Genomic DNA, 27,224 nt, shown 5'->3' on the forward strand with positions numbered 1-27,224 from the left:
TCAAAAGACTCAAATTTAGCTCGTACTTGTGTTACAATTACAATAGATTCATCTTCACAAAGATTTCTAACCCAAAAAACTACTGATGTCGCCTATGAGGTCCATACATGTAATGTTTGGACCTCATTGGTACTAGGAGTGAGTTACAAGACGCATATAAGACTGAGGGCGATGATCACGATATCATGAGCAGTGTCAATTAAATAAAAAAATCTATCGGCTGATGAATATCGTTAATTGTAAAATACTTGCATTAGCCAATAATATTTATTGACTAATGCAAGAGCTGTCGGTTAACATTGCTTCATAACGCAAATAATGTTAGGCGAAACTCATTCTGCTACCTCGCGTAGGGCTTTTTCTGGACTGGTGAAAAGCATTCCATTTTCAGTATTTAAAATATTTATAAATTATATAAAAAGCACATAAAAAAGTACCTCAACTCAAGTGATGTTCATGCAGGCTCCACTCCACTTCACTACCGCTACACTACTCTCCACCTACCGAACATCAAGGCGGTTGTTCGGATACTCCGAGTGGCAAAGGTGGGGAAAAAAAGTATATTTATTGTAAAAATTATATTAAAAAAAATACGAGAAGGAATAAATGCTGAATTTCTTACTCTACACCCTTATTTCACTCCATGTCCATCCTCCGGTTATCCTCAAAATTGGTGATTTTGGGCAGTATCTGATTCCTTACACGTACATGTATTCATGGACGATTTCAAAACATCGCATGCAGGTCAAACAGCATGAATATTTATATTATATTGGATGGCTCAATATGGAGTACCAGAAATATTCCAAGAGTTTGGGAAAATATACCACTGATTTGTGGAACATTTTGATTGTTCTTCGTCATGTTTCTAACTTTCTATGCAGCTGGAACATACCAATAACGCGTGCCACCCAATCACTTTGTGCATGATATGTCTACGTAGTTACAACCACTAAGGTTTGTATGGAATACTTCGGTCTATAGAGGGAGAGGATGCCGCCAAGTCTCACCGGAGCACCGGAGTTTTCGGTCTACCCGGAAGCATGCTGTTGATTTCTTTTTGCTGTACATATTATTCACAATGTGGTTGGGTTTTTCTGTGTTTTTTTTAATTATTTGTCATTTGGAAGATACAGTGTATAATCCTGAATTTGCAAGAAATTTTGCGAACTCAGAACAAAACCACAGATTTCTTTGTTTTAAAGCTCCAGTACATTTTTTAGAAACCCTGTTTCTGAAATCTGAGTTTAGCCATTGTGTGCTTAGATATGGTGTATATGCCACATTTTTTATGGCAAAATTTGGCTTTTCAGCTGAGATGTGTTGTGATGATTGACTGTGTTCCCCGCTGGCTTGTGAAATAAGTTTGACATTTCAAATCGCTTCACTTGTCAGGGCATGTTACTCTTGTCAGTGGCGGACCATGACTCGGAGGAGACAAAGCATCAGAGGGGCACCGCATTGTTCAGAAACAATACAGTGCCCCTCCAATTATTGTCTCCTCTGTTGTCGAAATTCAGTGTCATTGGACAATGGACATTGCACTTGCATTATGCAACCACCTTGTTAGATGGCTGATATCCATTTGTTTGGAGTTTTTAAAAACGTTTTCACAATTTTTTATTGCCTTTCCATCACTACACTGTTATTCTGTCATGCTGGAGGAGGTGTCGTGTCTAAAGCAAAACTAGTCACAGCGGAACAACCAATGAAACAGATACTGAAGCTATTGGTCTATTAAGTTAACAACCATATACATAAGACATAACCATAAGACAGTAGAAATCCCTGGACTTTTTTAGATGAGGTGTAGTAAAGCAAACATATTCCACCGGAACAACCGACGAAACGGAATGATGCTTTCGGTCATGTGTCTCTGTCTAGATGCAAGATACATCACACACACTCAAAATTTACACAGCCATACAGCCATCTTCACCAAAAGATTGATAAATAAATTCAGTCCAAAACAAAACTGCAATGCAGAAATATTCCGGGGCAAGAATCTAACTGTGACATAGAGCTGCCAAATGCTACTAGTCAATGTTTCATAGCATTTTTTTTTCTCATTGTATTCTTTACAACAGGGCCAAGTACAGTCATTGTGTGGCTTGCATTACCCTCTACGGACACGATGTTTTGAATTAGAAAGCCTCATCAGGAGATCCTCAAGCAAGGTAGGGTGCATGAGCAAATTTCTGAATTTATTGGTGAGAATAATGCCCAGCACATACTATGCGATCCATTATGACATTTTTCTCATAGATCACATTTTGCATTAGATTTTAAAGCTCCAAGAAGTAAATTTATTTGATTGAGGTTTGGCCTAATGCTAGGAATAATAAATTTATAATTTTACTTTGTGGCATGCCCCATGGTCTGAGGATTGTCCAAATCGGCTTCAAGTCGTAGCCGATGATGACGTCATTACAATTTGGAATTGAATTTGCTCTTATTCCTAAAAGGAGGCTTGAACTTGATTGAATTTTTATTGCAGTTTAATCCTACCACTATTCTGAACTCTGTTCGCCAAGATTTTTATCTGGTGGAAAGTAAATATAAAATGTAATACATTTTCTTTGAAATTTGGATTGTGACGGATCGCATAATGTGTGCTGGGCTTAAGAATGGAAGAATGTTAACCTTTATACCGATATGCCAAGTGAACACAACATCACAGCATGCTAAAAAACCACGAGTGGATCCTGGGTTGACCAGAAAGGTTGGAGGACGTGGCACTTTTTAATTTCAGACAATAGAAGCAACATTTTTTTTTTAACTAGCAGAATGAAAATGAAATAATTTGTGGTCAGGAAGGGAGTTCCTGCTCCCTTGATCAGAATCCGTGCCTGTGAATCGAGCTGGATTAGACACATAGGCCCGTATTCTGAAGTCAAGTTTAACTTAACTCAGGTTTAAAGTTATGGTTTGCATGTAAGTATGGATGGCCAATTGTTACATATATCACTAACAGTAGAGATATATTTCAGCTAAAACATGAATGGCTCTCAAATCATTCATAATTGTCTAGGAAGTATAAAAAGATGATTGTCTTCACCATCCATGAATTGGGAAAGAGCACAGTAAACATAAAGAAACATACAACTTAATAAAAATTTTGACACTTGTGGCTTCCCATACTTTTAGCACTGAGTTAAACCATGGCCTATTATACCTGACTTCAGAATATGGACCAAAACTTTGGATAGGCCCACCACTGTGCACAGACAATATGGCATACAATATGGTATTGTAGATTACCCGGGTGTTTCCCTCATGACCTGAAGCCCATTCATTTTTGGTAATTTAATCGAAGATATTGAAAATTAATCAACACAGTTTCTGTTTTCAGTTAACAAGAAATAGAAGAAAGGGTGAAACTAATATGATGTGGATTATCCTATCCTCGCAAAAATAAAATCCTTCAACACTGTCGTGTACTTCAATGCTTTTTAAAAAAAATTCCAACAGGATCTGCACAGCATATATACCTTGTTCCTAGACCTTGTGTTTGGACTGAATGGCCATCCAGGCTGGGGGCTTCACACCCTGAACTGTCAGTACTCCAAAGATGATTTCAAGGTCCTCCAGGATTTCATGTCTCCCAATGGACCGGTCTTCCTCATGGTCTACAAGCTACAGGGTGACCACTACCTGAGATACGAGTTTCCTGTGGAGAAATTACCGGTAATTAGCCTCTTGCATATAGAGCACCAGGCGCATCATATCTGATGAAAAATTTGGCATCATTATAGCTATTCCCTATTCTAGAAAAGAGCATTTTATGTTTAAAGATGAATTTATAAAAGTAAGATCAATGTAAAAGAAGTTCTAAATATTATAGTGATACTAGTAGAAGTAGTTATACTAATAGCAGTAGTAATTATTCTAGTAGAAGTAGTAGTGGTAGTAGACGTATTAGTAGTAGTAGTAGTAGTAGTAATAGTATTAGTATTAGTAGTAGTAGTGGTGGTGGTGGTGGTGGTGGTGGTGGTAGTAGTAGCAGTAGCAGCAGCAGCAGTAGCAGTAGCAGTAGTAGTAGTAGTTGAAGTGGTAATACTTGAAGTTGAACTGCTTATCTGCATGTCTTTCCTCCTCTTTCTGTAGGCCCCCACAAGAGCATCATTGGCTGATGGTATAGTACCTCCTTTCTACCAAGGAAAGCTGGCATACCAGTCTCATGGAAGGACGCCCTCTGTTGTTATGCTTAGTATCCTTTGATATCATCACTGTGCATAGATTAAAAGCAATGTGACATCCTAGCCACTCATCCCAATTGCAACTGGTTCTAGAAAATTTCAAAAATCTCAGATCGCAATTGTTCTAACCCTCTGCTTCATGCCTTGCACAATGATTCCTTGTTGTTTATAATCTTCACTCTGCTGTAACAAAGTATTTTGACAATTTTGAAATCATTATCAGCTACTATATGTATATTTAAAATTAAAGATGAATTTATAACAACGAGATCAATATCAACGACTTCCCACCATATATATCAGAGTTCTGCAGGAACTTGTCAAAGGACAACTGATAATGTTGATTTTAATGCTTTCTAAAAGCAGAGTCTTATTTACAGCACTTTAAAAAGCAGATTGATAATTTCAAATGTATGAAATCAATATCCTCAAGGCAGCATTGATGCGTTCCTGTAAGAATATGATTAACGTTTTACATTATCCTTTCAAATATTTCACCTTAATTTCTCAATGTTAGATGCATTTGAGTACTTCATGTACGTCTTTGCGTATTATCTTGTCAGCGAAAAGGTGCATAAGGTATGATATCAAATCACCGGGGGTGGGGGGGTCATTACAAAGATCCAGATTTGAGCTCTAAACGAGAGCCATGTAAATTAATTTTGCCTTGTTGAACAAAAAGTTCTATTGAAAATGCAACTTTATGTTGCGTGCTAAAGATTTAAGACCATATTTTATCTTCTTTTTGGCTCCCCCTTAAACTGATATAGATTTCTTCATGAAAGTCTCTGGAACTCTCAGATGGTTTTCCCCTCATAGACTGCAGTCTGATATAAGGGTACCACAGATCCATTTTAATGATCTGCTTAAGTCATCTTATAGTTATATTTATAGTTATATTTTTTATAGTTTTCATTTTGAAAACTTCATATTCTTGGTTGATTATCTATCCATCTGACCAAAATTATATGCCATGGAGGCACGGACATGATGAATTGAGAGATAATTATGTCTCTTTCTCTTTATTTCTCTCTATTTGTCTCTCTCTTCCTATCTGTCTGTCTGTCTCTCTCTCTCTCTTCTATCATTCTGTTTTAGACCATGAATAATTGGAGCCAGCCTCAGGATTACTTCTACCCGGTGTTGTTAGACCAGTACCTGTGCTACTTCCTCCGTAGTGATGGGCGCGCTGTGCCCCCAATACCCGTCACAAGCAGTGCCCCTAATCCTGCGGCCAACCGAATGTCTCCTTATAGGTAATTACATAGATGCATACTAATAAAGGACAGAAACTTGCCCCCTCTCCCTAGTCCCTGGTCCCCACCTCAAAATTGAAAAAAAAAGAGAAAAGTGTTGTTTTGCTTGAGTGATTTGTTTTTGCAGCTGCAGAGCCCCCCTAAACCATGTAAAAGTTTGATTGTGAAATGCTTTATAGGAATTATGAAGACAAAAAAAAACAAGAAACAGAGTGTTTTTACATAGTTTCAACTTGTAAGAAAATGTATGTATGTATGTATGTATGTATGTATGTATGTATGTATGTATGTATGTACACAAGTGTGCAAATACTCATAAAGCCATTCATGTAATTATTTGGGAATTCAGTAATGGGCTTTTTCATAATGTCAATTTAATAAAAGTCATAAAAAAAAGACATCGCAAACATTTTCATTACTTTGAGTAAATGCATTTAGTATATCACAAACTGATTTTGACCTGTATTTAAGTACGAATTCCATTGTGCACACATTCGTTTTTTTTGTAAATCTAGCATCTGCTGCAAATTATCATTTATACATTACATGACCATATTCTGGCAAGCATATGATATTGTTATATCACATTGTATGAAATAGTGAACTTGTGTGCATTTTGTACATGACTGGTATTATTTATTGTTTCTAATATTTTATGTCCTGTTTCTTCCTCTCTCCCTTTTCATTTTTTATATTTAAAAAAAAATCTACAAATATTTTGATTGAACTTATACTTTTTTCTCCAGTACTGTACCCCCCCCCCCTCCCTCTGATGACCTGGGGCCCATAACACAAAGCCTAGCAATTATCCAAGAATATTTTTCTACGATTGATTGTATTGACTTCAGTGTGAAATTAATCATAAAAATCAAGCATACGATTAATCGCTAACCTTTGTGTAACGGGACCCTGATCAGAATATCCATCCGAATGGGTAGTGTTGTTTCTTACTGTGCCATACCATGTTTCATTCAGGTATTCAATTATCAAACAAGTTTATAGTTATTCAAATTGCCTTTCAGGAACTTGAACTTTCTTCCGTCGTTCTCATGCCCGTTCCCTTTTGGTCATCAAATCCAATATCAGCTGTGGAAAAAAATTGTCAGAATTTAGCTTGGCAGCTTGGCATCAACAGTTTAATGAAATCTACAAGCACATTTAAAGAACATTGGACCTCCTTGTTATTTAGTTTTTAAAAAATCCCTTGCCCCCAGATAATACATGCCCTTTTCATCCCCATTAATTTGATGTTTATTGATAATGTGAAAAATAAATTTTCCATGTATTCTATCATTTAACTTTAAAATTAATCTCATTTTGAATGATTCATCGTTTCTTGCCATGTTGACTTGCAGTATGACATCTAGAAATTTAGGTACATGACCTTGTGAGACTTGCCTACTGCACAATGTCAATTTCTTGCAAGTAGTGAAAGTGAAGTCACCATTAATTCCGACCTGCACAGTATATACATGTATTTGTTAAGTCTCCATTTTAAGAAGCCAAGAATTGGCTGTGTGCACTAATTGATGTCTGCCGGAGAGGATGGTACATGTATACTCCATCATGGTCGACTGGGATTACTTGAATTGTGTAAAATAGACCACCTTATATGCTTTTCATGTTAATATATTCACCTTTGACCTTTTATACAGACTACCTCAGTATGGAGTTCTCTATCATTACTTGTAAGTCATCCTTTAAAAAACAAATATTGAACTATTTTGAGCAACCATTTACTGCTTTTCCTTTCACTGCTTTTAGTTTGTTTTAGTTTGCAAGCTTGTGAATGTTAACCTGTTGACAACTGGAAAGCGTTTCATTAACATTTGTCATGTGACAACTTTCCTTGGTTTTCATTGGCTGAGAAGCACTGGTGTCGGACTGTTATTACTGTAACTGTTGGATTTAATTTCTAACGAGTACTCCCCATGAACCCCTATATTTTATGTATAGTGACTGCCTGGTTCTAGTAGGCCACACGTCAACACATGCATTTATATATAACTGAACATGGGGTGCACTAGGTTTGCTAGAAAAGCTCGATCAGACTGGAAAAGAAAAGCTCTATCAGACTTGGTATGACAAAACTCCACAACATTTGTTTTCAAAGTCCTTGTGGCATTCAACCCCAAAATATCAGTCATGAGGTGTTACATTTGCTTTTGATTTTGAAATACTTCTTAAATGATGAATAATATAATAGTGCAATATGCATTGTTTCTATGCAACAATTACCTCACAAAAATGCGAGAAAGCCCTCCTCTGACATTTATCCAAAATCCAAATTGCGATTGACCGCAGTCGCGAGGGAAAAATAGTCCCACCAAGACCTGGTAATACTTCACGAACCATCACCTCTGATATTCAAAAGTTTGTTGACTGATCATTCGCCCCAATATGGCATGCAGTAGGTTTGTATTGCATATTATACACTTTTGAATGGTATGAGACTTCACTAACACTAAATATGAACACAAATCCTTTAAGCAACAGGATATTATTTCATTATGGAAGCAATTTTTTTTGTCCTTCCCCGACCTAAATTTGTGAAAATTAATATAAAATCGGGTGAGGAGGTAAAGTTGAATATGTAGAGAAGATATTCTATGGCCACATTTTGCGCAATAATCGCTGTTCAAATGCAACACTTCACCACATGACCATATGCAGCATGGAGCCTACCCCCCCCCCCTGAAATTTTGGAAACTTACATTGTTTTACGGAAAATTTTCACAAAATTCACCAAAAATATGCACCAAATCCTTCAATTTTACGTGACACATGCAAAAACGTCCCAATGACAATCTTGATCGCTTCGCTCCCTCGCTTTGGATCTATTTTAAGTTTACCACGTGGCGGTTTCATAAAGCTGTTCGTAAGTTAAGAACGACTGGTGAACCTTTCTTACGTGCTATATCATTTACCGAAAGAAAGGATCACCAGTCGTTCTTGAAGTCGCTCTTATCTTACAAACAGCTTTTGAAACACCCACCCAGTACTGTAGACGGTTTGGGGCCAGTGTGAGATGTGGTATAATTGTGTTTTAGCTATGTTCATGTTCAGAGTAATCCATGTTTGTACTCCTTTGTTTGTGGGAAATTTGTCATTATTTTCACCATCTGGTATATATTTTGGGAGCACCAAACCCTGTTGTTTTACCATGTCATATGCACATCTAATCACTATGGTAGCAAATTTTAGTATGAAACATTTATTTGAAGACTTGAACTGCTTGTGATTTTGATTTGGTTAGCAACTGATTTTCTCAGATACCAATCATTTGATGGTTTAATCAACCAATATTTGATTTTTAAATGTACATGTATAAGGCACAATTGAAGCGCATTACAAGACATGTACGATTGTTTTTTTATGATTTATCGATAATTTATTTTATTTATTTGTCAATTATTTATTTGTTTAATTTTATTTATAAATTAATTTATTTAAATATTTATTCATTTAATTGTTTTCATTTTATCTTTTTTATGTGGGGGCGCTAATTGAGTGCTCCTTTAGGTCAAGTCCATCCCAGCAAAATGTTGATTGGAATAAATATAAAAAAAACAAACTAGCATACACTGAAATATTTCATCAAAATTGGTTGAAAAATAAGAAAGTTATGGTATTTTAAGTTACGCTTATATTTTTCACAAAACAGTGATATGCACAACTCAGTGACATGCAAATGAGTCAGTCGATGATGTCCATCACTCACTATTTCTTTTGTTTTCTATTGTTTGAATTATACAATATTTCATTTTTTACAGATTTGACAATAAGGACCAACTTGACTGAACCATATAGTAGCTAATTTTACATGCTTAGCGAGAAATTAATCGTTGTTTCACTTGACAATGAGGATAGAATTGGAATATTTCATATAATAAAATACAAAAGAAATAGTGAGTGGATGACGTCATCGTCTCCTCACTTGCATACCGACTAGGATGTGCATATGACTGTTTTGTGAAATTAAGCGAAACTTTAAAATGACATAATTTTCTTATTTTACATCCGATTTTGTTGAAATTTTCAGTGTTTGCTGGCTTGGTTTTTCTCTATTTATTCCAATCAACATTTTGCTGGCGTGGACTTGACCTTTAAGGATACAAAAATCACTTGTTAGCTGTAATTTTCTTGATGAATTTCTCCCTAGGGATTTCCCTTTGGGTAATTTTTTCACCTGTGGCACATAGAATGTGCAGGAAATTCCCTATAATGTGAACATCAAGATATTCAGGAAACAGTCCTTTGCAATAAACCGGAATTTGGTGTTTATCTCTTATTCAAACATTTGGTTTAATGTTGTTGGATATTTTCTAAGGAAAGACTAGCCACATTTTATCATTACATAATCATTTGGTTTATTTCCATGTCATGTGTATATGGTGCTTTAGATTACAAACTAACTGGCATGTTCATCTGTTAATACTTCACCTTCTTTGTGCAAAGCAAAAGTTAGATTCCATTGCTCAATGTATCACATTTTTTAAATGTATTTTTAAAGGCGCACATTATTTTTCATTTCTGCTTGTGTATGTTTACTTTTGGGGGCTAAGCTTGTTGTTTTTATGATATATTTGTTCTTTTTCTGTTCATGCCTGGCTTCAGTTTTTTGATGTTTTATTTCGTATTCACAACATCCAATTTTCTTCTCTTTGCACAGCTGATGCTCATATTCTTAGAGAATGAAATGCTAAAATATAGTGATGATTAGTTTTATGATAACATTTGAATAAATACCATTTTGTCGTTATTTTACCACTACGAGCCAATCCAGGGGTGCACATCCCCCCCTCCCCAGAAATATGCCATTGTTCCTCCTTTTTCAATTTATTATTTTTGTCAGCATTTTTCTTTTTATTTTGGAGACAATTTTATATTTATTGCATTTTGGGAATGATTATTATATTTTTTTATTAATTTATTATTCATATTCATTCATTAACTTATTTGTTCATTTATTTGTATAAATCTATTTATTCATTCATTCATTTGTTATTATTATTATTAGGGATCTGTCTGTTGACAGATCACCTCTTATGTTTCTACCAATTTCTTTTTTATTTCTTTCTTTTTATTATTATTATTACTTTTTAGAGGGGGGTCTTGCTGTCACAAAATTGAGATGAAATTGAACTCCATCCTGTGCCTGTCTTTGGTGCCCCCTCATTTATAACAGCCAAGATCAGCCCCCCCCCCCCCTGTCTCGTTTCTCTGAATATCACCTTGTGATTATAATGTTATCTTGAATTAGGGGACTGTATTACAAAAGCTTCGCGATTGATTGTAGATTACAATCATGGAGGGTTCCTGGTGAGTGCGCTGAACAAAGTACACATGCATCAGAGATCTTATAATGCTCTTTGCCCTTAAGAGATTGATTGCAAATGTTTGTGTTACAAAGTCCTGTGTACATGTATGTCATATGAATTTGCATTTCTTTGATGATTTCAATGTCTGTCGTTTCAATGGAGTTGACGTTATAAAAATGCAAAATATCTATGAAAATGAATTATCACCTTCATTATCTTAAAATACTTTCTTCTGAAAACTCTTTTTATAAATATGTAGGATGTTTCTTCGATGCATTCCAGAGTTTCCTTTTCTGGAAGGATGGGGGCTGTGAAGTGGGATGACCATTTTTGCTTTTATTGTAGAGGATTTTGTAGTGTACGTTGTAGCTTTGACATTATACAGATAATAAGCGGTCTTAGAGATAATGGCCCGAATTCACAAAGGTGGTTTTGAAAACCCACGGTGGAATCCATGGTTTATGCAGATTTCCCTGTATAAATTACGCTTAATTTAGCGCGTATCTGGTGCGTGTGTAAAACATTCCAATGCTGACGCACGATTTTATCACAGTGCACCAAATTGACACCGGTTGCCGTGGTAATCAACGCTATTTTATTCATGAGTCCGATACGCGGTAAATTAAGCTAATTTATACAAGAAATCTGCATAAACCATGGACTCAACCGTGGGGTTTCGAAACCACCTTTGTGAGTTCGGGCCTTAATGTTTGATGGACAGATATGGAAGTTTGCTATATTAAAATGGTGGGCAAAAACATCCTGTCAAGTCTCAATGCAAAATGAAATCAATGAGAGGATTATACTGAACGTGTAAAGCATCATACCAAAAATCAGTGCCAAGTCTTTCTCAAAAGAGCCCTATCATTGCTAAACCTTCCTTACATCTTATCAAAGACAAAATAATGGGTAATTGGCTAAGCCATCTGGAGTAAGTGGTAGGATGTAAACAAAATTTACTGAATAATTTGAATACTAAAGTTATTTGTATCTGTTCTGTCATTGGTGAGTCCTATAAAATGCCATACTTTTTAGTTTTTTTGTTTTTTTGTAGTTAAGAAAACTCACAGAATTTTGAATATCTTGAAGTGTGTTTAGTAACACAGGATTTTTACTTATTATATGTTCCACTTTTTGAAATACTTTTTGAAAATGATTTTTTTGTCGATATCTCTCTTACTCAGACATTCCAGCCCATATGGTGGTGGAGATGGAGGGCACCCCAATCAGCGCAGCCCCACCCAGCACCATGATACCACCCTAGGCTTGCATCATCAGGGTCTAAGCCCCGCTGGAGGGTTGGGTAGAGGGATGGGTGCGGCAGCGGGAATCAGCTTCCAGCAGCCCATCCAAGATGATCCGCAGGTGGAGACCTGGCGCTCCGAAGTCCTGGTCCAGGCTCTGACCGAGTTCTGGCTGAATCAGAACTCCCTACAGTTGGCTGAGGATAAGAGCTTCCTGGCTCAAGTCAGGGTAAGTTAAGGACCGTTCTGCCGAGCATTTCATGAAACAATCATTTGGTGATTTGTGTTTATATTGTTATAAGCTACTGCATATCCATGCATCTGAGTGGCATGAGATGTTACACTTGTCAGTCGGCTTGTTTAAGAATAAAAAATAATAATGACGTCATGTTAGTCACTTCAGTTCTGAAAACTGTTCTGCCAGTGGATCCTCCTTAACATGATTATATTATTATTATCCTGGCTTTGGAATGGCTACCTTGATCGGACGCTCAAGCTTTCAAGGAATTTCTTCCTACGTGGTACCCATTCACCTCACCCGTGTTGAGTGCAGCACAATACGGGTAAATCTCATGCTAAAGGAAAATACATCATGGCTTGTAATTGAACCCACGTCCCTCTGATTGAAAGACAAGAGTCATTTAAACCACTAGACCATGAGGAGCATTTTGACTCGTATGAATTCAATGCAGTATTCATTTCAAGGAGAAACTTAAAATATTCCTCTTGTATATTTTAATATCAGGAAAATTTCATCCCAAGCCCTGATCATGTGCGCATGGTACGCATCCTGGTGAAGAGGCTGCACTTTTTTGTAAACAGTGCACGTCCCATGATGCACCAATCAGCTTACCAGCAGGGAGGAGAGTCGGCTATGGAGGAGCTGAAGAGGTAAAAAAAAATATATTTTTTTTACTATCCATTATCTTCTCTGATCTACAGTTATGTAGTATTGTTAAGATGACTTTCTCTAAGTATCCTTTTGTGATGCTCTTTTAATAGCAAATCTGTCTTGGAATGTTCTTAAATATCTAAAATACTCCTTTAATTGCATTCAAACTGACCACCATGGTCTAAGGGAAAGGGGGTCATGTGAGTGTCATCCCTTACCAATATTGCATTTTCCCGTCTCTGTTCAGTTAGCCTTAGTTGAGAAAAAGGGTATATAAACATTACTTGACTGTGTATTGGATTTGTTAATTTGCAAAGCTGCCAACCATTTATATTTTGCCAAAATTAAGACATTCTTCCAAGCAAATTATGGTATTACAGTTTTGCTTTATTACTTAAATTTTCCCCCCAAAATGAAAAAAAAATAAAGAAAATTGTTTTTCATTGAGAAAAATTGTCTCCATATGTCTCTTTTTTTTTTTTTTATAAAACCTGCATTCTACAGCTTGGTATAATCAATATAAAAAGTGATCAATATTGATTGAGACCATCAATAATATTATCAGCAAATTTTAGGAGTCAAATTTTAATTCAAGCCAGCTTCATTTCCTGTGTGGGGGCTGCATGTGTGCATCAGGCGCTCACGTACAGTAGCTGTAGTACACTGTAATTGCATTGTCTTTGTTCCAGGTAGTACATCTACTTGTTTCTTGTCTTTCCTTCTATTAATTTTCATGAAAGAGGAAATAGAGTTGATTTTAATTCTGCACTTGATTTTCTTGTGCCAATGTGGTGAATTATCTGGATGAATTAATGAATGATGAGAATAATTGACTGAGCTGGTTTATTGTGAATTCTCTTGCTCACAGTCTGCTGTGAAAAAAGGCATTCACATGAAAGCTTAACAGGAAAAGGCATCGGACATTTTTGATGTATGCCAGTAATATAGCCTGCTTGCATTGTAGCAGATTACATAATTTGGATGAATGAATTTCGGATAACAAGGTCAAGGTTCTGTGGGGGTCAATATTACAAAATACAGTTTTGAGGTTCATAGAATAATATTTCTTTATCCAAGGGGCTGGCAGATCATGTTTTAATTTTTGTTTTTACAAATTATTTTTAATTTTTCATTATTTTTTTTTATTCCAGGTACATTATGACAGTCTTTGTACAGAAGCCGCTTTATGTGTTTCTAAGACATGGCTTTGATAATTGGCCTCTTGACTCATCATTCAGACAGGTAACATGTTTCTCAATAAAAATTTACATGCTAAAGCAAAATCATATGTTTATTTATAATGTCATATTTTTTATTCAAAGGATACATTGGGTCCTTATGAACCTTATCAGAATTGTGTACTGGACCTGATAGTAGGAATCCCGCTCAGAATTTTTCTCAGCAGCTATTCTGCATTCCCATTTTTTTTCTATGCAAGGAAATGACGCTGAGTGGGGTTCCTATAGAAAGACACAACTTACACTTCTGTTATAACAGGTGCCTTACTTGGATAATGCAATTAACATTGCCTTATTTGACCAAGTTCACCACTAAAGTGTCACTGTTAATTATCTTAAGGCTTGGTCCCACTGCACTTACGGATGCAGAGAGGATGTAAAGCAGTAAAGAATCTTGCCATCTGTGGAAAAATTTATATATCCATTGTGTACTCTGCATATGTGTTTCATATGCTCTATTTCCATCTAGTATCAGTCCACTGTCATTTCAGGTGTTTGCCCATTTTGTCCAAATGTCTGGAGCGGATGAAAAAGGATGGAGCCACCCAAAAATTTTGATTGTCCGCTGTATTTGTTATGAATACATTTTTGTCCGTCGGCCAGTGGGACCAGGCCTTCAAGATTTTAGTGTTGTGATCTGTTCAGTTTGATTGTGTCAGAACAGGTGCATCAATTAAAAAATAGATGAAAAATCCAAACGTATTTAAATCTTCCAAATTTAACTCTTTATATTATTCAGACCCGTTAAACAAAGTTTGAAGGTGGTATATTTAGGAATCCGTGTACAGTAAGTCGGTTGGTCTGGTTGTTAATTTTGTGGATCAAACTACTCCCTCATTTTTTTTACCAATTCTCATGAAATTTACCATGCACATTGGTTTTGATGTAAAGATGTGCAAAACGTTTTTTCCCATGTGTTTGAAACAGTTGCCAGGGTCACAACATATTACAGCAATAAATATGTATAAATCCTGAAGGCCAAACTACTTCTTCAGTTCATGAACTATTATGAAATTTGGCACACACATACAGTAGGTCTTGAGGTTAAGATGTGAAGGACACATTTTTTGTGTCATGACAGAAATTGTGCTGCCATGGTAACGGCATATTTTTGCCAACGACCAAGGAAAGCTCATTGCTGAACAAACTACATGTACTTCCACACACTTTGATTGGTGCTCATGAACTTTGGCACAAACACTGGTCTTTGGGTAAAAAAAAAATGCAAGGCCCTTTTTCCAAATGTGTTGGAAGCTCCATTGCCATGGTAATACGTAGGACAGGGGTATTTATATACACCTATTCTTTTTTTTTGTTATTGAATGTACAAAATAAATCATCAAAAAATTATTTGTGCTCAGGATTTCTTAAATTTCCTGTTTCAGGACATACTTCCTTTACAACTTTGTCCCCTGCCCAGATATGCTGATAAGCTGTATTACATGTACATTGCCAGAGTGAAATTGCTCATCACAATTTAGTGGCCAAATGCAGCCATGTATATATCATACCTTTAACCCTCGGCTTATACTGTGGAATACAGATGAGAATGAATTCACTAAATTGTTCATGCATCCATGATTTTTGTCTGTTTCAGGTCAGTCCTAGCAACAAATGTCCCAAACAGAGGCATGAATATGGGAGATCGAAACAAATAGATCTTACTGATATGCCAGAATATATGCATGGCGGTGTGCGTAACAATCTTGTACAACTTCTGTTGTTAGAATGGTTGATTAGATGATCACATAGAGGGTGTTGCAAGAAAATTGCGATCAATTTCAAATATTCTGTTGCAATTCTACAACTGATAGATTAATGTTAGTTGTAGCCAATCAGATCAAACTTCTTGTTTCAAGGAGCAGATTAGCAATCAATCACTAATATGCAATTAACTACAAGACATGTGATTAAGGGACCAAAAATAGACTTGCAATTGATCGTAAGTTTCTTGCAATGCCCCAATAGACTAACAAATAACCAAATGATGGGATGAGTAGTATAATTGTAAAGGTTCACTAATGCATGTATATACCGTATAAAAGTATATTATATCATATTTATGTTTGCTTGCTTATAAACTTTTGAAACAGCTTGATAAAAGACCAAATTCAGATTGCCTGAGGGGAAAACAAATTATACTCTTAATTTGATTGACAAATCATTTACCAGTCAAAAGCTTTTAGCTATTTACCATTTTTCCCCCTTAATGATTGAAAGCCTTTGATTATCGACCCTTCATGGACCTTAAAGTGAAATTGACAAATCATTTACCAGTCAATAGCTTATGTACCACAAAACACAGCAATGTAAGGTTTATGCATTTTTATCTCTTGCCAGCTAAGTATATTGCTTGAGAATACATGTAGCTTCAAATTATTGTGCTTCTTAAATAGGCTTGATTGTACTTTTCACCGACTTCAAGTCAGTGATATCTTTCTGTGTCATGAGCATTATGATACAATTGGTTTGACAGGAAAACTGGATGATTTGTTTTTTTCCATTTGATTTACTTCATTTCTATCGCATACAGATATCATAAATAGCTTGCCCTGTATGATGAAACATGCATGTAGAGCTTTGGACTATTTTTGGCCATGTTTTAATTTCTGCTTATTTGGCATTATGCTTTACAAGTGATTATTCATTTATTTATTTTCTTCAATTTTTGGTTGTCAATCGTAAGATTAGTTAGTATTTTATTATTGTACGCTGGATTAAGAAAAAAAACAATTTTGCCCGACCTGTGTATGAACTTGGCATCACATATTGCCCACAATGAGCCGGGAGAAATTTCTTTTATTTTTTATACGAATTCTAATTTTCTCCTCATTGTCAAGTGAAACAAACATTAATTTCTCCCTGAACATGTGAAATTAGCATTATTTCAAAACTATATGATTCAGTCACGTTGGCCCTTATTGTCAAAAATGTAAAAAGTAAAATATCGTATAATTCGAATAATAGAAAACCCCAAAAGAATAAGTGAATAATGGACATCGTTGACTGTCTCATTTGCATGTCAATGAGTTGTGCATCTAACTGTTTTTTGAAAAATAAGCGAAGCTTTAAAATGTCATAACTTTCTTATCTTAAATCCGATTTTGATGAAATTTTCAGCATTATGCCAGTTTGATTTTTCTATATTCATTCAAATCACATTTCTGTGCGGTGGACTTGACTTTTAACCTACAGGGAGTCAGGGAAAACCAAATATTAGAATAGCCCAGACAGCTATAAAGTCAGTGCTTTTTAAATTTTGCTTTTGTATTCAAACATTACAAATAGAGATATCATAGGCTCGTACAAATACAATGTGGAAAGCTAAATTGTATGAAATGGTAGATTAGTAATGGTGAGTTTGCTGGGTTACCCAAACACTCAATTTTGTACAAATAGTTTTAGGCATATATATTCTGCATATTAAAAACATTACCTTGCATTCATGTTGCTGAATTGAGGCATAATTTACCTGCTTGCAGAATACAGTCCAGCTGCTTGGCAACAGTCCAGTAGGATGGTTCATAAGAAAAGAAAAAGAGACAACCTTTCAGTATATCTGATACTTGACACATTTACCAGAAAATGTAATGCAATTGTTCTGCAAGTGATTTAATATGGATTGAGACGCTGTTAACTGGACTGTATTTGGTGTGCGTAAGAATCCCTCGATGTTGGATCAGAATCAGAGCTTCATCAGTATGCATTTTAATTGTAATTGGATCAAAATTATCTTCTCTATAGAGTACCGAAGCAATGACGTCGGTCACCATAGTGTCATGGCGGCCTTGTCCTAAACAAATGCGTATGTTTCTCATGGGAGAAAATGGCTGCTATCAGAATTTGATCGCTTGCATCCTAATGTTCAGACGAGCCAAAGCCATTTGTAAATACAAATGTGTACAGACGATCATCAGCTGCGATTCTGTTTAGAACCAGCCCGCCATGACACCATGGCAACTGATGTCACACTTTGATACTCTGTTGAATGTCAGGGAAGCCAAAATGTTTATTGGATATGCATTGTTCTTTTCTTTACAAAATGAACAGGATTATGCTATGAAGTCACAACTAGCCAATACAGGATTATACAAGATTGGTATTGATCCCTTGCAACTTTGGCTTTATTCCTGTATAGCATTTCTTAATTTTTAAGTATTATATCAGTGATTTTAACTACTATTGAAAGTTCTTGGAATGCATACATTTGATTACAGGGTTTCTAGCCCATCGGGGAAAATTATTATACTTTTTTCCAGTGAGGGAAAAATAAGGGAATTTGATTTTAAAATACTTCAAATCAGGGGAAAATGCCTCAAATGAGGGAAAAATCAGGGAATTTTGATCAGCTCAAAAAGCATGATAGTCAGTTAGACTGTTATATTTTGTTGCATATCAAAACAACATCCATTGAATGAGTGGTTATGGTGGTACTAATTACTTGAACATTATTGTTTTTATACTGAAATAGATGTAATTCGCTGTAACAATTTACAACACATGCAAAACTGGAAATGTGTTTAAATAATCATCAGGGAATTTTTAAACCTCATCAGGGAAAAATCAGGGAATTTTGTTTTCTTGAAAAGCTGGGAACCCTGGATTAGATGACTTGAATTACCAAAATGCATGATATATTTCCCAGATCTTGGAGCTTTGGTTGAGTTACATCCAGCCATGGAGGTACGTTGAAGAGACAAACAGGACAGGTTTCTTTCAGAGGGACATCAACTCGCCCCTGAGGTCACACCTAGGTTCATCCATAGGCCAGGGCATGGCCCAGCAGAGAGAACCCATCAGTACAAGATCATTCCCTGCTGACGACGAAAGATGGTAAGATGCAGTGTATTCAGGAATCTTGATAGGTTTCGGTCAACCTTCAGTATTCATGCAATATGTGACCCCATTGCAGAAAGAGTTGCGTTTAAACGCAAGTAAAAAAAATCAATCGCAAGTCCCAAATGCGCGCTGTTGATTGGTTGAAAATCAAGTTGCGCATGATTTTTGGAGTTGCGATTGATTGCAACTCTTTCTGCAACGGGCCCAGGGGGCCGTTTCATAAAGCTGTTCGTAAGTTAAGAGCGACTTTAAGAATGACTGGTGATCCTTTTTTATGGTAAATGATATTCACCATTAATGTTCATTGGTGATTATTCAGCACGTAAGAAAGGTTCACCAGTCGTTCTCAAAGCTGTTCGTAAGTTAAGAGCGACTTTAAGAACGACTGGTGATCCTTTCTTATGGTAAATGATATTCACCATCAAAGTTCATTGGTGATTATTCAGCCCCTAAGAAAGGTTCACCAGTCGTTCTTCTTAAATTACGATCAGCTTTATGAAACGGCCCCCTGGGGGGCTAAATAATAGCCAATTAACAATTAGGTGTATACCTTTTACCACAAGAATGGATCACCAGTTGTTCTTACTGTCACTCTTAGCTTACGAACAGCTTTATGAAACACCCACCAGGCATTAGCAAAAGCCCACTGTGAAAATTTAATGTTTGAGGACATAAAATGTGGTTTTGGTTCAGTATTTTCCTACACTACTACACTACAAATCGGACGCATCCGAGAATGAATCAAGAATGGTACGCCAGGCTTCATGATCTGACATTGGTACATTAAAGGTCTCCATCCTCTCGTTTTATGAGGGAGGTGCAACAAAAGGACATCAGAAATAACTTATCATAAAAACATGGATATACCAAACAAACCCCAAAAGGCTGTCATCTTCACACACTAGGTTATGTGTGCTTCAAAACTGGACATCTGGAATCCCTTATTTCTCAAAAGTAGCATTCTGTGGTGTTGAACAGGATCAAGTCCATCAAAAAGAAACGAGATATAATGTAGGGAGGTATTTAACTGAAAATTCATTATTTTTTGGCGATTTTTGTGGATTTTACCAGCCCTGTTCAGTCAATCCTTGAAACCAAATGATTCATGTGTCAAGTATCTGCTGATGTTTAACAAACAGAGGGAGGGATATCGAGAAAGCAACAGGGAAAAAGTGAAAGGTAAAGAGTCGTCATGTTGAATGGGAATGCATTACAAAGGTACCATGGTTCTGAGCATTGTGCAACACACTGATAATAATTCAATATTCATATAGTGCCTATCAACATTTCTCTAAGCGCTTTACATCACAAAACTAACTACTTAACTCAATAAACAAACTCACTTACCTATCAGCTTAATTTCCTTACATAACTAAAATCCAACATAACTACCTTACATATCTAAACTACCAACTTAACTATGGACATATTAACTGTAAAAATCATACTATTTACGGAAGAGATATGTCTCAAGTGCTACTTTAAAGGAATTTAGAGAAGAATGTGATCTTCAGCTAAGAGGAAGTGAGTTCCAGAGTGTAGGAGCCACAACTGAAAAGGCTCTGTCGCCATGGGTGTGGGAGTTGGCCTTGGGAACAACTGAAAGGTTCTTGTTGGATGACCGATGTGATCGGGAGGGTTGGTAGGTGTTGATCATGCTCGCGATGTATTAGGGGACCTTCCTTGGATGCTCTTGAATGTTATGATGACGATTTTGAAGAGGATACACTTCTCTACCAGTGCAGCTGCTTGAGTGATTTGGATATATCCTGTTTTCGAGGGACTTTATTGACAATTCTAGCAGCAGTATTGCTTGTCTGGTATTACAATGCTTGAGTGGTATTACAATGAATTACATTAGCACACATCCCAGAATCTTGAAATAAATCCTATTGTAAATTTTAATCAACGTTTTCCTGTTTTTCTTTACTGTAGGCCAAGGTTTGTTCAGGAGAATCTACCATTCTACACCGTGCTCTTTCAAGAACTGTTGCCTCGGATCTTCCATCAAGACTTGAGTATTCCCAACAATGCCCTGATGGTTTACAGGATGGCAAAGGTCTTTGGACAGCCACACCTCAGTAGTGTCATGAAGAATGGTACGTCTTACAAGGGATAAAAAAAATGTCTTTATTTATATGTATGGAGCATGTAGAATTGACAGGCATTACATTTTGTCGTAATTATACAAAGTGTGAAGGGGTATATGAATAAGCGTACTGTCGGGCGGGCGGTCCGTTGCAAATCTTTAGCATCAAACAACTTCGGCAGCTTCAACCAATTCTCACAAAATTCGGAACTCACTTTGATCTTGTCGAAAGATGTATGAGACTTATTTTCGTATGTGTGAGAAATTGTGTTGCAAGGCGACTTATGGCAAAAATTAGGTAAAATTCTTGCTGTTCAAACTACTCCATCAGTCTTCAATTATCATAAAATTAAGCTCACACATTAGTCTTGAGGTAAATATGTGCAAGAAATATGTTTTTATGTGTCAGAAATTGTGTTGCCATGATAAGGGCATATTATAACAATTAACGTATAAACATGCAGGTTAAACTACTTCTTCATTATGTGACCTATGCTCATGAAACTTGGCACAGTCATAGGTCTAGAGCTAAAGATGTGCAAGACACTTGTTGGGGTAAAGACATGCAAGATTAATTTTCTAAATGTGTTGGAGACTGTGGACCTGGGGGCCGTTTCATAAAGCTGTTCGTATGTTAAGAGCGACTTTAAGAATAACTGGTGATCCTTTCTATCGCGCTAAACCATCGCCAATTCAATTATCCACTCACCACAAGACGGTATCACTATTCATTCTCAAAGTCACTCTAAACTTACGAACAGTTTTATGAAACACCCACCAAGGTGGGTGTTTCATAAATCTGTGCACAAACATTCATGAGGGACTGGTGACCCTTGAGAACTAATGCGAACTAGGCTAACCATTTACACAAGCAAGACTCAAGTCGTCCCTAAAGTCGCTTACGAACGTCTTATAGAAATATACATCTGATAATCGGGATAAATGCCTTACAGATGGGCACCAGCGTACTGAGTAAGAATCAAACACAGGTCACTGGTTTTCAAGACCACTTCTCTACCGACTGAGCTACACACTTAGCATGCCTCCTCCAATCTTCTGAATCTTCCTTTATCCGCCCAGCTGAAGAGAATCTCATTGACCTTCTAAGCCACCCATCGCAACCGTACACCTCAGGAGGAGGAGGGGGTCTAGGTACCAACCCTAGTTTCATGTCTTTATCCTCCTCCATACCATCATCTACCCACCTACCACCCACCCTCCTGGCTATGGGGACCAGACTATACACCCATCTGCTAGAGAAAGAGGCACCTGGGTTCATGTACAGACCGCTCTTTGATTCAAGCGGCAAGGCAATGGTAAGTCGTCATATTACTGCATTATAAGATGACAAACTGGATCGTAATGATGTGATTCTTGGCACATCCGCATATGACCAGTAAATGTATAAAGTTGTAATCTTATTTTTTTCAAGATAACAATAAGCAAGCATTTTTCATCATGTAGCATTATCTTCTAATTCAAATAAGAATTGTACTTGGATTTTTTTTTCTTTTGTTGAAGAGTCCACACGCTTGTTGACGTATGCATGACGTATACATGAACTGAAAATCGTAAATAGAAATGTAGGAGACTGCCATCATAAGCTATGAGCTTGAAAATGATGGAGGTCATGAAAAGAAAGAGGAGAGATCATATATAACCTGACTACAGTTCAATAAATTACACAATCATCATGCAGCATAGGATCTACTTTTTGTCTCGCCCACCGGAGGTGAAGGCGAGACTTAGGGATCCAAATGTCGTCCGTCCATCACAAACCTAATGACACATAACTCCACAACCGTAAGTCGCTTTTCAACAAAACTTGGATGGTAGATGGACTTGGGGGACCTGCATGTTATGCTGCAGTCGGAGGTCACATGGTAGGGTCAAAGGTCATTTTCAGGTCAACGTTAAAGTTTACATGCAAGACTCTTCTGACACCCAACTCCGCAACCGTAAGTCGCTTTTCAACCAAACTTGGATGGTAGTTGGACTAGGGAGACCTGCATGTTATGCTGCAGTCGGAGGTCACAGATATGAATGCTCTCTTCTATCATTCCATTGCCCTAGAACACATGAGATCCAGTCAAATGTTGAATGAAAAGTAACTGAAAGTCTATGGATAACCATGTACAAATACCATGTATCAAGCACAGTATCTGAACTACATAAGTGGTCCATATTATATTATTATCATTAGAAGTAGTAGTAGTATTTTCATTATTATTATTATAATTATTAATATAATCATTATTATTAATATTATTATCATCATCATCATTACAATCTGTCTTAAAGATTTACCATATCTCTCTTTTGGTAACACCTTCAGATTGAGCAACTGCTTGGTTTTATCGCTCAAGCCCAGACTACAGTTAAGACCATGGCAGGACCTAGCCTAGGAGATATCACTCAGACTATCAAATCATTCTTCACCAGCAGCCTTAGACATGCTAATCATAGCGCCCTCTTTGACGACATTGGTCCGGTTGACACCCGCAAAGCCGAGGCGTACCTCCAGAGCTCAGGAGAATTCCTGTCAGATATATTTGATGTAAGAGCTTTTTCATAATGGAATTCTCTAGGGGTCCCTCAAGATTGATTTGATATTTGATATTACACGTTTGCTTTTTAACTCACAAGAAGAGTTTGGAATCATTTATTTCTTAAATTTATGTTAAAATTTCATCTTCTTGATAATCTTTAAAAAATCAGTGTCTACATAGCTACTTTATCTCTGATTGCATGCTTAAAACAACAAGAGGCATTGTCTTGTAACAAAAATTACAACAGCTTTGCCACCTATTTATCAATTCTATTCGGAACTTTCTATACCTGGCACTGATTTACCAAGAAGCTTTGTACGTGATTGTACAGTTGATTGTGCAAAATGATCATTGTGATCAAGTCTAAAAAAATCATCCCCATGATTAAGGATTAAAAATGAGTTACAGGGAACATACAAGTCTTTCACTGAGGAAAAACAACACCTGGAGAACATAGGGACAGTGATTTTCCGTTTCAAAAAATTGCCTTTTCCGTTTCAGAAAATCTCAATTCCGTTTCAGCACGTCAGAAAACGGAAATTCCGTTTCCCCATAGACTTTGTACACACGGAAAAGTGACAATTCCGTTTCCACATTGAATAGCAAAATTACACGTACACTCGCACTAGTCCAACTTTGTATCTGCTACTGTACCAACAACACAATAGAATCCGTTCTAATCGGATCTATGGGGGTGTAAATAATATTTTTACAAAGACATTTAGCATGCATACATCCTCACCTCTCACATCATTAGCATTATTTCACGGTGAAATGATTTTTCATCGATAATTTGGGGGTTTTTTGACATCGTTATCATCAGTCAACGGCTTTTGCCGATCCGCCATCTTGGATTTTAAGACCACGATATCGTGCTGTTACATCTTCAAACGTAGAGGGCAGCAACACACGACCGTTCATAGTTGGAACGATCTTTGGTACAGTGCAGTGAAGCCCAACCCGGCCGGCAGGCCGGGTACGGGCGTGGGGTACTGTACAATCGAGTGTGCTGATGTCGGGTGCAGTCATGATTTGTGAATTGTCATGATTGTAGCGAAGTGAGATCGTGTTTTCTGGGGTTTTGTGGCCATTTAATATTCTCATTTTGTTGTGATTTTGGAGTAATTTCTGTTGCTATTCTGTGTATTTTGAGGGTAAAATGCGTTTTCCGTGATTTTCCGTTTGAAATGCCACTTTCCGTTTCAAAAAGCATTTTCCGTGAATTCCGTCCGTTTTCCGCGATCGCGGAAAATCACTGTCCCTAGGAACATTCAGATTTATTTACTCCACTGGCTTCCTTAGTTGTTTTTCAGTTTGCATTTTCAATATATTTATTGTTCCTCCTTTTATTTTTCCTTTTGCCTCTTCTTCACCAACATGAAAGTGGTATCCAAGACCACTTCTTGCTATGTCCCTGCAGTGATTGTAAGCAATGGTCTTGATCTATACCTTACTTTTCTTCAATCTCACAGGTGCCTTTACCTCATCCTGATGACACCATGGCATGGAACGTCGTCAGTCAGATCGGTCGTGATCAACACCTACCACCTGATATGATGGACGGACAGCTCACTCCACTGGGAAGATTCCAGGTAATAATTTATATAATGTTGACTGCCTGTGGGTGGTTTATCAGATATATTGTATTCATCAGTATTAATATTGCAAGAGTCGTAGTCCAAGATCTGATTAGATTTTGTGTCCAGGTCAAAGATCACAGAGTTCATTAAATGAAAATTTTAGAATTCATGTGTGTATATTCTTGATTTGCCATGGGCAGACTTATGAAATTTGTATGCATGCACTTCAAAATCCATCTAGTTTTGTTATATAAACCTCTTTTTGTATTTCACTTTTATAGCTTATTAACAGACTTAGAAGTTCTGATGTCAATTTCCAAGGGGACCCTGACCTTCAACCAATCAGGAGCTACGAGAATGCTGCCCTCGTGCGGATGTTGCATGCACTCTCTTGTCAGTTCAATGATGCCGTAAGTAGCTATTGAGTTCTTAACATTCCTGAGAAAACTCCCCAGGTGGTCATGGCCATTCGAAGAGTGGACAGCATCCATGAGGCTTGTCCCGAGGACACTAACACAGATTTTATGCAGATGTCCCCTTGAGATGTCTCAGATTTGTACACTCTACACAGGAATTATTGTCCAGATGTCCAAGATTTGCAAATTGCATAGTCAATCCGAGTGTGAGGCCATCATGATTTAGGGCTCTTTTGTCATTTTTGGCGTTTATGACACTGTTCGCTTTCTGGTCCTACCTGCAAATTACAATCCTTTTCTGTTTTTTTTTTCTTGCGGATGCTGTCCACTGTTCAATGGCAGTGACCCATGGGAGAAAACGTCAGCGAAATGGGTCTCGGCTTGTGTTTTGGGGGATCTTCTGCATGTTAAGAATATAATAATAGACATGTAGCAGTTATATACATGCACAGGCAGTGTAGCAAAGGGAAAGTTAAAACTGTTTACAAGTTAAAAGTATGAACAAAGCACCTTTGACTAGATCAATTTTTTTTTATCAAGTCAGCCCACTAGGTTGCAAGTTAGCTTATACGTGCTCATACAGTGAGAGCAGAGGAATTCCCATTTCCAAGGTTTTGACATTTCGATCCAATTGGTGCGATAACACTCATCAATAAACTTTTGTATGGCTGGAATTGTTGGATTGAGATCAGTGGGTCATGGGTTGAGAAGGATGAGAATAATGAATCTGTAAAAAGAATGTCATTTAGGTACAATCCTAAGTGATTGAACAAGTAGTTTATTTGCATTACAGGCCACTTACTGCTCATAATGATAAATGCAAGAGATAAATTCCTATTGTTTTTTGTGTCCTCTTTCTTTTCAGTTTGGGGACAAGCTCTTGGAGATCTGTTCCCAAGGTGGCTTGCTTGGAGCCATGGCCCGTTGGTACTTCAACCCTAGAGGAAACCCTCATTGCCATCCAAATGACCCTTCCGGAAGAGTGCCATCGTGGTACCGTCCAAGACTGAGTCTGCGCTTCCTGGCCAATTATCGAACCTTGACGTATCTTGCCATTCTGTATCTCCTTCTTGTCTATTTCTGTGACATCATGCCGACAGGCTTCGTGGCATTCCTACTGGCAGCAGCCCTCTTTGTTGGTTTCCTGGGCTCGTTGTTTACTTACCTTCGAGGAGATGAGAGAGAAGAGGTTTATCTTCAGCATTATCATCATCAACATGGTGACTGATGCTGTCAAAGCACATGGAGAACTCTTTTATTTTCATGCAACCCATAGAATTTGCTCTTTATTTATATATTCATCGATGAAAAACTTAAGCTCTTCTGCTGTCACACTAGTGCAACTTTTGTGCCCCCCCCTCTCTGTATATATCTCACCTTAGGGGGATATATTAATGCGATTATGAATAGCACTCCAGCCCCATAATCAGGGAATAATTTTGCTTTACAAATTTGAATAGCATTTTTGGTCATTCGAGAAAAGCTCTCAACTAAGTAATGTACAGTCTTATGTGAAAAGATGCTATAAAGTGCGTCCCAGAATAAACGAAACCGAGATTTAGTGATGATTTATCATAACTTAATCATAAATAAAATAGACA

The 27,224-nt window shown here is 37.0% G+C and overlaps 1 protein-coding gene across 1 annotated transcript; it reads left to right on the top strand.

Moving 5' to 3' along the window:
- Positions 1–450: 450 nt before the first annotated feature.
- LOC121406878 (sphingomyelin phosphodiesterase 4-like) lies at positions 451–27,224 on the top strand. The gene is made up of 17 exons (XM_041597749.1): positions 451–558; positions 2,088–2,177; positions 3,472–3,687; positions 4,108–4,210; positions 4,717–4,778; positions 5,298–5,455; positions 7,111–7,143; positions 11,961–12,249; positions 12,766–12,911; positions 14,064–14,154; positions 18,796–18,983; positions 20,925–21,088; positions 22,159–22,394; positions 23,414–23,635; positions 25,100–25,219; positions 25,489–25,617; positions 26,489–27,224. Exons 1-17 carry the CDS (start codon positions 451–453, stop codon positions 26,849–26,851), a joined length of 2,718 nt encoding a protein of 905 aa, XP_041453683.1. The 3' UTR covers positions 26,852–27,224.

This window comes from Lytechinus variegatus, chromosome 2, assembly GCF_018143015.1.
Source record: "Lytechinus variegatus isolate NC3 chromosome 2, Lvar_3.0, whole genome shotgun sequence".
NCBI lineage: Eukaryota > Metazoa > Echinodermata > Echinoidea > Temnopleuroida > Toxopneustidae > Lytechinus > Lytechinus variegatus.

Excerpts from the sequence above, each read along its gene's own strand:
- LOC121406878 (XM_041597749.1), top strand. The coding sequence starts at position 451 with ATGTTCATGCAGGCTCCACTCCACTTCACTACCGCTACACTACTCTCC. Across the intron at positions 21,089-22,158 it reads CAGTAGTGTCATGAAGAATG|CTGAAGAGAATCTCATTGAC; the intron begins GTACGTCTTACA and ends TTATCCGCCCAG. Across the intron at positions 25,618-26,488 it reads CTTGTCAGTTCAATGATGCC|TTTGGGGACAAGCTCTTGGA; the intron begins GTAAGTAGCTAT and ends CTTTCTTTTCAG.